At 34.7% G+C, this 15,385-nt stretch overlaps 2 protein-coding genes across 3 annotated transcripts in view; one reads left to right on the forward strand and one right to left on the reverse strand.

Annotated features, from left to right (window-relative positions):
* LOC105334667 (cytochrome P450 2B4) overlaps window positions 1-13,134 on the forward strand; it is a 37,325-nt gene extending 24,191 nt beyond the window's left edge. Inside the window, exons 7-8 of one of the 2 annotated variants that reach the window (XM_066084963.1) lie at window positions 11,841-12,050; window positions 12,294-13,134. In XM_066084963.1, coding sequence (XP_065941035.1) covers window positions 11,841-12,050; window positions 12,294-12,481 — 398 coding nt within the window. In that variant the 3' untranslated portion in view covers window positions 12,482-13,134. The remainder of the gene's footprint in view (window positions 1-11,840; window positions 12,051-12,293) is intronic. The other variant, XM_066084966.1, reaches the window with a different exon arrangement.
* LOC136275525 (RING finger protein 17-like) lies at window positions 2,439-9,890 on the reverse strand. Its single transcript, XM_066084989.1, has 9 exons — window positions 9,636-9,890; window positions 9,432-9,542; window positions 8,994-9,134; window positions 8,682-8,772; window positions 8,351-8,488; window positions 7,908-8,014; window positions 7,430-7,576; window positions 3,891-4,008; window positions 2,439-3,565 (listed from the first exon to the last, which is right to left on the reverse strand). Exons 1-9 carry the CDS (start codon window positions 9,726-9,728, stop codon window positions 3,333-3,335), a joined length of 1,179 nt encoding a protein of 392 aa, XP_065941061.1. The 5' UTR covers window positions 9,729-9,890; the 3' UTR covers window positions 2,439-3,332.
* Window positions 13,135-15,385: the final 2,251 nt, after the last annotated feature.

Below are 15,385 nucleotides of genomic sequence, written 5' to 3' on the forward strand. Positions count from 1 at the left end.
TATCAAACAATATTGTTTCATATCATACAATACTATATCATAGGAATCATGTTATATCATTTATCAACAAACACATCTATCTATCGAGCAGGTTTGAGTGAGGTAGGAGATTTCTTTAGCATCCTTGATAATGGAGATCAGGCTCTGCATATGAAGCAACCTCTGCGTTTAATTTATAATAAAGTTAAATCAACTATGCAAGCTATCATCTATAAAACATGTGACCTGTTCCAAAAAACTAAACCTCATCCAGCATCAAATAAATGCATCATAAAAAAGTATTTTTTATGAAAATATCTCAACAGTTCTAACTTAACCTGCCTTAGCTTTATTATTGGTTGTTGATGCATTAATATTTTACAGGACTGCTGCAAATATGTTTACTCTCTTGGGTGTAAGTTATCATTAATAAGCCAATATTAAGCAAGGTGATATAAACCTTATTTTAATCCCAACCTATAAAACCAAGAACCAAAACAAGATTTCTGTTAACTCAATGTCCCAGTTTTGGCTTCTTCTTGTATTTCCACATCATCGAACCATCCTAGAAAACGGTACTTCAAAATACTTTACATGTATATCCCCTGAACACCCTTTGCAACAAAATACCTCATCAAAATTTCATATTTAAATCATAACAAACACTTTGTATTTTAGAATATACTCGGTATTTCAGACGCTATTTACTTCACAATAAATATCTTATCGAATATGTCCTCCAAAATAACCGTAAGTTTCGTTTGTACTTCCGAATATCTCTTCGAATACTCTGTACTTTAGAATATCCAATCGAACACCATGTAGTTCAGAATATACCCCGAACAACATTTGGCTACCCTTTTGCAATATTGTACTTCTCGGATAGCTAAATCATCGTACTGAACTCAGAAACAGCAATAATTAATTATATTTCGATTGTTAATTGATCTTAATGTAACAAACACAATGTGGCATAAACACACAGTCGTTCACACCGCTTCAGCATCTTCTTCTTAAATTCCTGCCTTGAAGTCATCTAAACTTTTGACAGTAGCAGTGGGATCGGGAGACTGGTTTCACAGTTGAATGTTATAATGTAAAATTAATTGTAAAAGTATGAATTGCGAAGACAACTCGGAGTTCCTTCAGGTTGCCGAGCCTAGTGGGTGTGATATTTAGTCGATGTTATATCTACATGTCATCACATTGTGACCCGAGTTGTTATAAGGTACACCATTAAGTCTCGGATCATTTGGCTTTTCTGCTCCTAGTCTTCTACTCGCCTACAACAAACAAACTGGAGTCTAATCGTCCATTTAAGTACAGTTGTTATTGATGGGATTCCGCTTCTTTTTTATCCGTATTACTTTACATAATTATAAATTGACTGACGTCTGTCAGTCTCTTTCTCTAATGTTGTAAAACTCTTGTAGAATGCTTTAGTCTAATGTCCTGCGGTAGAGCAGAATGTCGTCTGCGAATAGTGTGATGGTTTGTTATAAACTCACTTTGTTTTCTTCGTTAATGTAGGTACAGGCATAATAATAGGAAAGATTATCGAGCGAAGGCCTGGTCCTTGAGGAACTCCAGAGGTTACCGGTCCTGGTGAATGTTTGTCAAGAATCTCTGGATTCAAGTACAAATGAAACTATTCATCCAGTATTGCAGTGCACCTGTAATACCATAATGGAACATCTCTCGGGATCGTCGCTAAATAGAGAATTTCTTAAGAAGTATAGCATCTATTTACTCTCCGACGTCCAGTCTAACAACGGAGTCGTTCACTGTAAGAAATACATGGCTCTCATAAGACTTACGTAACGAATCCCTTGAAATTTCCTCTTCGGAATACCCTGCACCTTGCAATATTCTATGTTGGCATCTGCAGATTTAAGTAATAAATTTTTACTCCATGAAGATGCTTTTGGTATCTCGGATTATTTTAAAACTCCCTGTGTCCCGGAGTCTATCTTTGAACACCTCAATATATTTCTGCATTGAAAAAAGCTTCAACCTTTGTAAAACCACCTCATAGTTTAAGTATCGGTCCCTCTGCCTATCCATTCCCAGCATTCACAGATGGTGACCGTTTACTGCTTGAAGTCTTGAATTAAATGTATTTTTACGTGCACATCTGGTAGATATTTTTTTTAGTTGGATGTACATGTAATAAGTATTTTGTTTACTTCATTAACAACTGATTAGCCAAGGCCCTGGTGATACATGTACTGAAGGTAAGTGAATTTTAAAAAAAAAAGTATCACTCTCAGTTAGCTTGAGTTATACTGTATAGAGGGGGCATTACCAATGAATTCACTGACCAATTAATGTTATCTTTCCCTAGAATCTTCAACAACTTGGGACTTTTGATAACCCTCCTTTGTAAACACACCTATAGTGTTTTTCAAACATACATGTACACAATATAACTTACAATGGAACAACTAGGAAACCAGTCATTTAATTTCCAACAAAGGTTGCATTTATTCAACAATCAATAACACAATGTTTCCTATCCCACTAAGGTTAATAAAGTGCAAAATAACGGTCAAGAATGTCAACGGTAAATTACAGCATATTTCTACCACCGTGTATAAATGAACAACTTATTGAACACGTATACACTAGTACTGTACCGTTTAGGCAAAATTTCAAATCTTTCATCAATTCATGCTTGTCAGGTATGACACTCAAATTTATCACACAAAAATAAAGCAAATGTCAAATATATAAGCTATATAAATTAGTTTATCCAGTTATACATTTTGAAAAAAAGAATATATCATATGGATTAATATTTCTGCACATAAATTTTGGGACAATTTCTGACATGAACTGAGAGGTAGGAAGTTACAAGAAAGCTTTGTTTGTAGCCATATTACAGGAAACAATGAAAAAATAAAATGGTGCTTTTGAAGCAGCCTCTTTAAGATAAACATAAAGTATTGATACGAGGAGCTTAAAAAAAAAGATGATTAAAAAATAAAATAAAAGAAGCCCTATGTACAGATCAGTAATCTAAATCCAACAAAAAAATCTGTCAGATTAAAATACCTGGTACTGTTTGTATTGATACGCCTTTATATCAAGACACTTCATGTAATGATAGCACTGTTAGCATATAGTGTATCATAAGAGGCATATACAGTAACACCAGCAATAAAATACACACACAGGCCAGTAAACAGAGAAGCATTTTGGATAATTTGCCAAAAGATCCAATTTCATGTTTATTACACACGCCCACATGCTGCATGAAGCCTATGAAAGTGTCACTTAAAGTAACTGAAATACAGATTCAATCAGTTTTATGAGAAACAGATTCATTATCATCATAAGATTTTAACAATCTCTCAAGATAAAGGTCTAATTTTTTCCGCAACTCCCATCTCCAAGAGTTCGTCATCCAGACAGATGTCTTGATCTTGCTGACTGGTATCCACCAATCGCATTAAAGTGACCTCTTGACCCATGACATCCTCTGTCCCACAGCTCAAGGCCACCAGGCTTTTATTGTGAGCCATCTGGAGGAACTTGTACTTGGCTGCCTCGCTCCATACCTTACTCTCCTTAGTTGGTTTAATACCTGAAGAAAAAATTGTATATGCTTATATTATTACAGGATATTTAGGATTGGAAGTTCACAATGTTAACTTGTATCTTTATTTCTTATAATCCAAAAGCTGTAGAATTCTGTATATATTGAGACTAAACACTGAGCCAATCAGATTGAAATCAGCATTGTGTGTATTTTACCAGCAGATGTTGCTAAACATGTGGACTTTTCATAGCGACATCATATAAGCATGTACATGTATGTGGGAGAAAATCAAAGAAATAGGATGTATACAGTAAACAGCTTTTAACATACACCATGAGGTGAAATACTTATTTGTGAAATAATGACTTACTAAATAGGTTCCCTTTGAATGCTAGTTGTGGGAGTTGAGCAAAGCAGTAAGGCAGCAGTCTGATGTCTTCTATACTCATCACAATAAACTCTCCAAAGTCCACCATGTATACCGCAGCCTAGAAAATCAAATCAATGAGTAATAATTGAAATATATTAAATAGCCAGAAATACACATGTATCTGTGGCACAAAAATATTGTGTTTCGAAATGAATAACCTGGTTATTTTGCATTATATTTAAAGATTAAATTTCTAAGCAATCTTATCTTAGACTAACATTTGTAACTGAAGGAACAAGCATAGAAAATTGGCATAAAATTATTTTGCCCAATGACAAATATATACAGTAAATGCATAATGTTCAAAGACAGTTGTGTTTAAAGCAAGATAACTCTGTTTATCTTTTCTTCATCCCTTTCATTGAAAATTAAAAAGAGTGTGGCAAAACGAAGTGGGCAATATAATTTTATATTCAGAAATAAAAATTCCAACCCTGAAATAATTCTATACAGTAAGAAAGTCTAATATCAACCACATTTACAAAAGACAGAAAATAATGACTAGAAGGATTGATAGGTATGAAATTTACTAACCAGGTATCATCCCCTACCCAGTCACTACTATTACTTATTGGGTTAGTTACTGATTCACTACAGAAATATATTGGGTTGATCAATCTTATAATGGCGAGGCGAAGCCGAGCCGTCTATGAGATTGATCAACCCAATATATTCCGCTTTCTGCACTTGAGATCCCCCTTTGAAGTCAGACATGAGACAGGTGCATCGGAAATTGTTAAACAAACATTGACCACGCGCCGAGTCAACAGGTGGCTGGTTACGTAATGGTGAATACACTGGCGATGGTCAGAGTATGGGCAGCGGAAAGGGCAAAAAATACTTTTTTACAAACTCAACGATAAACTACATTCAGCAATCTAAAATAATATTATCAATGACCATAAATGCAAAACCAACAGTCTTCTTTGCAAAATAAATGTACATAAAAATCAACCAAAGGTATTTAAATACAAATCAAACACAAAAAGTAAAACCAACAGACATAAATGTAAAACGAACATACATCAACATGAAACAAGCGGACGCACAAATAAACGCCAGGTGGCGTTTTTTGGGAAGCAATATATACGTCATCGATTATTGGAATCCGGGATGGTTCGCACCTGTTTTGTTTCGCCCTGAGATGTTTCGCACCTGCCTCGGAGCGAAACATCTCACTGTATTTAGATATTTTTCTCGTATTATCATTCCTCTGAAATTAATTATTACCTATACAAGAATTGAAATATGTTTTTAAAAAAAACTATTGAAACAGTGCTTGTCTTTATTCATGCACGGCCAAGAGAGCGTTCTTGCTTGATTAGGATTTTTATTTACTAATTTTATTAAGCCATGTCGTTTTATATGGTTAAGATCAAGAGGTGTGAACTGTGTTGTAATAACATTTATAGCCTGTCTTTCACTTGAGAATTACCTGTATTTTTATAATGAAAAATTTGGGAATGTTAATTACAAATGTAAAATATTATATTGTTAGCATAGCTCTGTTTTGGGGATCATTTAATTACATAAATTATCAGCTTGAATTTTACATTACCCACCCCGCCCCCTCCCCTGTATCCATTTTTTATGGAATTATCCATTCAAACTCGTTAAATATTTTATTTTTATCCGACTTTTTTTTATTCTATAAATTGTTTATTTACCGGATGGCAGTAAATACAAAATTTACAAAGATGTCAAGTTGTAAATTTTGCATTACTTCCACCCAGTAAAATTAAAGTGATACGAAATGCAACAAATGACTGACAAAGGGGGGGGGGGGGCTAGACTGATCCTCAGAAATATTGAGAGAAAAAAACCTAATTCCCAAAATCATAAAAATCCTAATCCGTGGCGAGGAGGGTGAGGGTGGGGGTGAGTAAACCTATGCTTCCAAAAGAAAAAATCTAACCTACATTAAAAATTATTTTCCCCCAAATCATGAAAATCTTAATCCGTGGTGGGGGTGGGGTGGGGGGGGGGGCTAGTATGCCTAAGACTCCAGACTCAATCTTTCAAGGTACATTAAGGAACAATTATATTTCCTGCGAGAAAAAGTGGGGGGGGGGGGGGCTGAACCGTCTATTCTGCTATTTACCTAATGGTTAGGACTAACTTTGCAAAAAGCCATCCCCCCCCCCCCGGTTCCGAAGCCTACATGTATGTGTCGATAAGCTTGAAGTATTCTGATACATGCACTTAATTTTAATTCACAATGTACATATGTCTTGTAGCATTTTAAAAATGTTTTTTATTTCCAGATATTTGTATATCATCATGTTTATGGGAAACAAATAAATGACTTTTTTTTATATAAGACTGTACAATATTTGATTATACATATGTTTTCATCCAAATATGAAATTTGGAACAAATGTACGAGTATAAACAGGTCATTAAAATATTATTTATAATTTTAAATAAATCATAATAAATAAATGGGAATGGAAATAATATTTAACCCCACTTTTGCTATAAGAATAAGACTGGTAAAAATCGTAGTTAAATAGTGGATGCAGTTGGGTAATGTAAAGTTCAAGCAGATACCGGTAATTTATGTATTTAATGGTCCCCAAAATAGATCTATGCTAACTATATATACATGTACATTTTTATTTACATCAACACTCCATTACATTACATTATAATACAGTCAGATGTTTTGCTCCGAGGCAGGTGCGAAACATTGACGTGGGAAACATCTCAGGGCGAAACAGAATAGGTGCGAACCATCCCGGATTCCAATAATCGATGACGTATATTGCTTCCCAAAAAACGCCACCTGGCGTTTATTTGTGCGTTCGCTTGTTTCATGTTGATGTTTGTTCGTTTTACATTTATGTCTGTTGGTTTTACTTTTTGTGTTTGATTTGTATTTAAATACCTTTGGTTGATTTTTATGTACATTTATTTTGCAAAGAAGACTGTTTGTTTTGCATTTATGGTCATTGATAATATTATTTTAGATTGCTGAATTTAGTTTGTCGTTGATTTTGTAAAAATGTATTTTTTGCCCTTTCCGCTGCCCATATCAGAGTGGGTGATTATTTTAATGCATGGGAATAAGATATTTCTGTCAAAGTAAGTTTAATTTGCATAACACGCGATATCGGGAATTGTTTACAATGCAAGCGACTTTGTAGATGTTGTCGGTATTTGAAAATATGATGCATAAGTATAAAGAGTTATTGTTTAAATGTTAATCATTAATAATAATTGGTAGCAATATCGGGGACTCGTGGCATCATACACTGATAATGTTACTGCAGTTTTATACACCATTTTGAAGCGATAAGTTCGACGTGTCGTAGGATTTTGTTAAAATTTTGGCTAAAAATGAGCAATTCGACGAGTCGTCCGCATCGACGAGTCGTCGGGAAAATACGGTAAATACTTTCAAATCTAGAGTAAACATGTATTGATTAAAACAATATGTGTTTAATGTGAAAAAAAATGTTTAAAAAAAGTTTGTCCACCTTTAGTGGTTCCTTCTTGATGACCCTGACTCGGTGGTAGAGCTCATCCACATAGGCCACACACACCTGTCCTTCCGCAATCTCCACATCCTCCTCTGAAGAGTGGAAAACCTCCTCCAACTTTTTCTCCAGCTCTTCTAGTTTGTCCTTCAAACACAAGGTCATCGATTGATTTTGATATTGTTCAGTATTCATTTTTTAGTTGTAAAGTATCATTAATAGTGGAAAACATGTATATCCACATTTACAGTATTCTTTAGCATATTCTTGTTCTTTAAAACAATATTCTTTGGATATAAATGATCAATAAGTATACAACAATGATGAAAGGATAAACAAGTGCCACTCTTTCACATGTTCATAAAACCGGCATGTTAAGTGCTGAAATACCTATTGTACTGAGAAGTTTTAATAGTATGAAAACAGAATGATGTGCAAATAGTAAATGAAATTTTTCCGATATATTTGATGTACATACTGAATACTTCTCTCCAACCAGACGAATCATGACCGAGTTGGTACTAGAGTTAATGAAGGAGACGTAGATATCCCACTGGTTGGTGTCTGTCGGTAACTCCAGCTCCTCTGAAACATCACACAAAATAACTCATCAGGTCAACATCCAGCACTTCTTACTTACAAAGTGCTGTTTAGGATAATTAATGTTATCATGTTTTCAACAAGACATGAGAGATGTATCACACGATATGCCAAAACATAAACTTTTATGTGATCATTTTTTTGGTCAATCACTACTTTTTTCTAATCAAATACATGTATATTGGTTACGCTGCATAAAGCTAAAGTGGAAGTAATGATGGATTTATTTTTGTGGCATTCCACAAAAATTGTCCCCCATTATTTCAAATAATTCCAGAATATTTGTTGTAGTGATATCTGAGAGGAAGGTATATACTGTACCAGGTTCGTCGTCACTGGTGACAACATCTTGTTCTTCGTCCGTAAGCTTCCTGAGGATACCCTCAGCGACCAGCCTGTCGTTGATGCTGGTGGAGGGGTCAGAGGTCAAAAACAGGTCTACAATGTGTGTGCCATCAGCTGAAAAGGAACAAGTAAATCCACAAGTCAGCCTCAGAAGCGAAAACAAAATTCTACATGTACAATTAATTCACTGACAGATGTTGCAAAAGTTTTGTCCAATGACTTGCCACACAATACTGTCTCTATTGAGCAATATAAATACATGTATAAGAAAAAACCCAAAACTTGTATTATACATCTAGGGACTAACGTGGGATATCTCTTGTTATGGCAATCAGCTCTTGATCTGTGACAATCTCGGCAAACCTCTCTTTAAATTCTTTCGACCATGTCTCTGCATCCTTCAAAGAATTAAAAGGGTTCTTTAAACATCACCCACAAGTATATACTTATGATAATAAAGACTTTGGGAAGACCCGAGGCTATTTAATTGTACATGACTGTATACAGTATACAATATACCATAGTTCAAACACATATACCAGTGTCTTTACAAAATTACAAAAATTATTCTTCAAGAACTTCATCGCCATCATCATCATCATCAACATCATCATCTAACCTCTAGAGGAGCCACTCCGTGTAAATAACAATAGATGATCTGCATTGGGTACTGAGCCAGTTCCTCTGTAAGAAACCGTATGGAGTTCTGGGAGCAGGAACCACTGTTTCCATAATCAATGAAAAGAACATCCACTGTTGTCTGTAAAGTTAAGATTACTTATATGTACAGGTAATTCAATTATAAATTCCATGCATAACATTCCATTACGACAGTTAGGCAAAACGACCCCCCCCCCCTTTTTCAAATTGTCAAAATTACAGTTACCTCATCCCTTCTAATGAAAATGTATCATTTCCCCTTATGTACTGATAACATTTTGTTCTTGACTTACTCTTTTCTTACTGATGCAAACTTGTATTTTTAACCCATTCTTTGCTGAAAAAACTTGTTTTTTACTTACCTGATCCCTAATGACGACTTTTTCTCTTAACTTACCCCATCCCTACTTATGACTTCTGCCCTGCTCCATAGTTTCTCTGTCTCTGTGATGTAGAGAGCAGCTACAAACCGTCCTGGCTGCAAGTCTTCTAAATCAGGCACAGGACCCTGTCAAAAGAACAACCAAAATACAGCTACAGGTAAAACAAAAAGCTCTATTACACCTGTACTGCTGAATTTTCAAATGAGGAATATTCTTACGCTCTCCACTGCATCTATTTGTTGGGTGATTTGAAATATGGCACTATCTTCATGTTGAACACAGACACTCCCATCCTCCCCCAAAAATGTCATATACACCGTCACTTTCTCCCTGTCTCAATATCTACGATGCTTCAGAAAGGCATTTTAAATAGGCGACCGAACTTTGAGTGTCATTTGTTGAGTTATAAGCGAGTTACCGAGTTCGCTATGTAAACAAACCGTTTGTTTACATTTTGAACGTTGAAGTAAAAATTTCAGTTTTAAACCTAAAACGAATGTGTTAAACGTTAGGAACTGTTTATCTATGCTTAAATTAATGGAAAAGATGGACAAATAATCTGGAAAAAGATTTTTTAATGGTATATTGAACCTATGTAAACAAAAACAGGGCACCAGCCTTGTTTACCTGACAAAGAATTGTGAGCCCTGTTTTTTGCTTATAACTCCACGAATGACTCTCAAATTTTATTTGATCATCCGAAATGCATTTCTAAAGCATTGTAAATAATAAAAACATAAAAATAGAATTTGATCAAAATCGTGACCATGCCCCTTTAATAGGCGGTAACTCCAATAAAGTTTCAACGTAATGTTTTGACTGACCTTTGTCCAATCAGATTGTAGTAGGGCGGAGTTTAGACATTGCCGCTCGCGACTTGAATGGGAGAGAGAGAGAGAGAGAGAGAGAGACAGACAGACAGACAGACAGAGATACAGAGAGAGAAAGAGAGTTAATGGGGGTGATGCAGATAAAGAAATCACCATCATTCATAAAATGGCAAATATATTAAGGTCTTTAAATTACATGTATATCCTGTATTGGTGTTATTTAAAGCGTTTTAAGTATAGATCGTATTCTTTCTTTTGCCGCCGACGGCATGCGCGCAGTGTCTACAAATAGGAATGACGTAAAAAACCGAAACGAAATTGCATACAGGCAATAAATATTTTGAAATGCGAATGAATGATCATTTATATGAATTGAGATATGATGAAACGGAAAGGTAACTCAGGCGCAAGCTTAGTGGAAAAATAAAATAGTGGCGAATCTTAAAGGTAAATGATTCCCACTGAGTAACCCTGAAGAAAGTTTTATAGATCGATTTCACGTATTATTCAACGTGCCTCCAGCAAAATTACGACCTATGCTATATTCGGGGAAGATTTTGGCATACGTTGATTAGAATACAGTGCTATGTTTTACATTAATTCATCTTATTTTCTATATATATATAGACATCGTTGTCCCCGGTGAAAATGTTTTTAAGCATAAAGCATAAATTTAAAGGATATACTAGACCTTGATTTGTCACTTCATAACTATTGATTGATATTTTGCTCGATCATCTTTGTCATTTCTAATTTACGCACACACTCTCTCTCTCTCTCTAAAAGCATATTTTAATAATTATGTTCAAATTAATTATTTTAATAATTAATTATTATAAACAATGTATTTTAATTAAATTTTAAACATGAATTTTTCACCCATCTATAGGTGCAATTATAATTGCATTGTGACATCACATTTTATTTACACCCGGCTTCAGCAGGTGGTACGAAAATTTACACCCGGCTTGTTAACCAATCTGTCGGGTTATAAGTGACATAGGAAATAAAAATCTATATTCCTATTCCGATAAATTAGCTGCAGATCTGTAGCTCTCTGGCTGAAAAAAATCGGATGGACAAACCATAAAGGAGTTAAATACAAATACCGATACATGTACTCCCCCAATTGTATTGTTACGGTAAAACGAACAGGAAATACAACTTTAAACATTTGAACCGTGTCAATTTCAGAAAGCACGAGAGATCCCCGAATATGGTATAATTTGTATAATTTTCTTAGCTCACCTGAGTTAACGGCTGAGGTAAAAAAAATTATTAGAATGTCCGCCCTCTGCAGTTATTGTCCTTGCTTCCCCCAGCTTTTTTAAACCACTGCAGAACCTTCAACCGGCAAAGCTTTTGTAGAAAAGAGAGGATATATCTTTATTAGGGATATTGCATTTGGCTGTTTTTACTATCAATTTTCAGATGCTCAAATGATTTGTGGTTTTTTTTTCACAAAGCCTACCGTTCATGTACGTGTACACACTTTTCGAAAGTTCCCAAATGTTTGCACTACAGAAAACCCGCATGGATCAAGTTTAATCAAGTATACATCGTTATTTATTCATAACTTACATTTTGCTTTAGTGACCTTTACGGTATTCCATTATCCGGAACAGGACATCCAGGTTGGGGGATACGATGTCCCAAAGGACACGTTAATGATGATCGAATGCAAAGCTCCGTGCCGGGACAAACAGTTTTGGAAGGATCCCGAAGTCTTCAATCCGGACCGCTTTCTGGGAATCGATGGAGAGGGGCAACTACCAGAAGGTTGCTTTATTCCTTACGGAGAAGGTAAATACTCGGTTTCGATGCGATAAACTACACATGTGCAATATATTGGTTTTTGTAGAGTCTTTCCTCGCCACAAAGAAGTAGAATTAATTGCCATCGTCATCAGAAACACAAAACCAGTCTTTAATTTAATAGTACATGGATGATTGGCCTTGAGTTCCCGACAGAAAAAAGTGAAACAAATGGATTTTGTCTCGATTTATTTATTTGTATTCATTCCATTTTCTTTATTTTTAACTTTAGGGCCACGATACTGCATAGGAAAATACGTAGCAGACATGTTTATGTACTTTCTTGTGGCAAATATAAAACAGAACTTCAAGATTACAACCAAACACCCAGAGCAACCATTGTCTTTTGAAAACGCATTCAGTTTCTTTGGCCTCCGACCACTACACTTTCCAGAAATAAAGTTAGAACCTTTGGAATGAAGCTTAATCAAGACACGCAAATACGCCAAATGATTTTGATATAGATATATCAGAATGTGACGTTGTGACCAAGCCGCAGCTATGAACTTTCGATGTTTTTTTTACGGAACGCCATTGCTGCCTTATGTGGCTATTTCATGTAAAGATGGTGCTTTATTATATGAAGATGGTGCTTTTTTATATGAAGATGGTGCTTTATTATATGAAGATGGTACTTTATTATGTGAAGAAGGCAGCTATGGCGTTTCATACTTTTTATTTGTGTATATGTGTGTTCAGTTGCTCGGAGGCTGTCAGAGCTCAAACTGTTTCGGTGCTTTACACTAAAAAATGTTGTCAGTTGCAATATATGTCCCTTAAGCTATTGTTATCAATCAGTACCATGTGAATACCAAATCACCATTGATATTGTCATGTTCAAAGATTCATAGGCGTCGAAACTGGGGGGGGGGGCTAGGGGGGGGGGGGCCTTAGCCCCCCACTTTTTTTGCAAAGTTAGACCTAACCATTAGGTACATAGATAGCATCATAGAGGGTTCAGCCCCCCCCCCCCCCCCCACACACACACTTTTTCTCGCAGCAAAGATAATTGTTCCTAAATTTACCTTTAAAAGATGGAAATATTGAGCAGTTGGAGTCATAGGTAAACTAAGCCCCCCCCCCCCCCCCCCCCCGGAATAGGAATTTCATGATTTTTTTTTTAAAATATTCTGCTAGGTAAGAATTTTTTGGGGGTAACTATAGGTACACTCCCCCCCCCACACACACACACGCACACACACGGATTAGGATTTTCATGATTTTGGGAATTATGTTTGGGTTTTTTTTTGTGTTTGTCAAGATTTCTGAGGAATAGTCTAGCCCCCCCCCCCCCACTTTCAATTTGCTTCTGACGCCACTGAGATTGCATTAGTTTCAACCAGTTTCAACCTTCTTTCAAAAAGTAAATAACATATAGAATCAACTGATCTCTTCGTTCATTGAGAAGAATTTTGATTTTGATGAAATAAAATATAACCCAGGTCCACGTAAATACGTTCCCTTTAAGATAAGGCACACAAACTTGGTTTGTTGCTACGCCATTCCATGTGTTCCATGTCATGTGTTTAGAGGTTTATCAAGGCCAGTATATAAACAAATTAACATGATTCTGTCCACATACTAGTAGTACATACTTTTTAAAAAATTTGAAAGTAAAAATAAGAGCATTTCAAGTTTTCTGTTCGAATTTGCCTTTGTATTATATACTGGTATCAATTCGTGTACTCTGAAGTTTAGATTAGACCAACACAAACTATTTGAAAACTTGATATGCAAGCATTTTTATACTTCAGTAAGTATTTAAAAGAAATTTTCATTTACGAATACTTTAAAAAAAAAGATTCTTCCTGGGTACTAATGGCACTTATCTTATGATGAAATTAAGTCAGATTAACCTTTTAAAGAATACAAACATTCTAATGAATGCAGAATGATTTATCCGAATTTTTACCAAGAATTTTTTTTAAAAGTGAATAATTTTAAAAAACTCCCCAAACTTTGAAATTATAAGGTACTTTTCCACACCTTAATTTAAAGTATTTTGATGTAATGTAACAATCCAAATTGTAATGTCTAATACATGTACATAGGAACGTTGCTCTTGTTTAACAACATCAGCTATAATCATGTACTTTAACAAAATGATCTTCAAAAACTCTTATAATTTAACGAAGGAGTATGCATTGCAAGTGTAAACAATTTAAAGCAGTGATGTTAAAACTTCCAGGGGCCAGCCGATCACTGTCTAAGTATGCGGTGTCTGATTACGTGTGACTATATCATTATGTAGACTTTTGACTTAATGACCCGATTTAGCCAATGTTCTTTAAAAATGTTTGCATTATTCATATAATTGTGTACTTCCAATTTTATGATATGGTAGGATATATTCAGTCAGTCGAATTAGTTTTTGACTGTGATAAGGCTTTACAGTAAGATACAATCTGATTAAATCTTTGATTAAATCTTCTCGCTACATGCGACATCGAATTTGTCGGAGCGGATCAAAGATCTGATTTTAATCAGATTGCAGTAAGATGTAAAACTTGGTTATCGACTACGGCTATTTTTTTTATCATTCAATTTCTATATTTATTTGTTTCTTCTTCTTTTATTTCAATTTAGTTAATCTTATGTTTCTACCATAGATTTCATTTGAATTGCTTTCCAGAAACGAAGGTACTAAAACATAATTTTTTGTACATCGGTTTGTTATTAAATAAAATTTATTATTTTGTGTTCAACATGATTTAAGTGTAATACATTTATTTTATTACAAGGAAATAATGATATTAGATAAATATGAAATGTGTATTTATATCATTCTGATGGGAAATAAATATATGCAGCTTAAAACGAGTAAACATACATTTGTATTTTTTATTCATTCTTTATTCGAAGTTTTACTATTCCCTAGCAGACATTTAGACAATTATTAGAGAACCGTGTTACGTATACTTCCCAAGGTTTTTTACCTATACATGGACATACATTTTATATGGTATCATTTTAAAAAAACATATTACTATAGTTTTATCTATTAGCTGTCACAAGTGTCTTTTTAATGAATAGTGACTAATAGGTGAATAAAGGACTTAGTATATGTGAATAAACAGGCTCTGACAAATTGTTTACTCATATACATGTATCTTAAGCAAGTTATATAATGTGATACTAAATGGGTTCGTTAAATAAGCCCACTTAAACAGGAAGTCCTTGAAATTGAAATTAAAAGCACTTGCATCTCTTAAAAAGTTATAATTGAAATACTTCCTCAATAGATGTTTTCATTCACAAACCTAAACCTCTCACAAGTGGTACCTTAGGGTTGATTCTTTAAAAACAAACACATTTCAAAAATTG

Source organism: Magallana gigas, chromosome 5 (genome assembly GCF_963853765.1).
Source record: "Magallana gigas chromosome 5, xbMagGiga1.1, whole genome shotgun sequence".
NCBI lineage: Eukaryota > Metazoa > Mollusca > Bivalvia > Ostreida > Ostreidae > Magallana > Magallana gigas.

What these genes read in the sequence shown, in the direction of transcription:
- LOC136275525 (XM_066084989.1), bottom strand. Translation starts at nt 9,728, where the DNA reads ATGACATTTTTGGGGGAGGATGGGAGTGTCTGTGTTCAACATGAAGAT. An exon ending in AAGTCATAAGTAGGGATGGG is followed by an intron (nt 9,135 to 9,431) that starts GTAAGTTAAGAG and finishes TTAACTTTACAG; the next exon opens with ACAACAGTGGATGTTCTTTT. An exon ending in TGGTTGGAGAGAAGTATTCA is followed by an intron (nt 7,577 to 7,907) that starts GTATGTACATCA and finishes TTGTGTTTGAAG; the next exon opens with GACAAACTAGAAGAGCTGGA.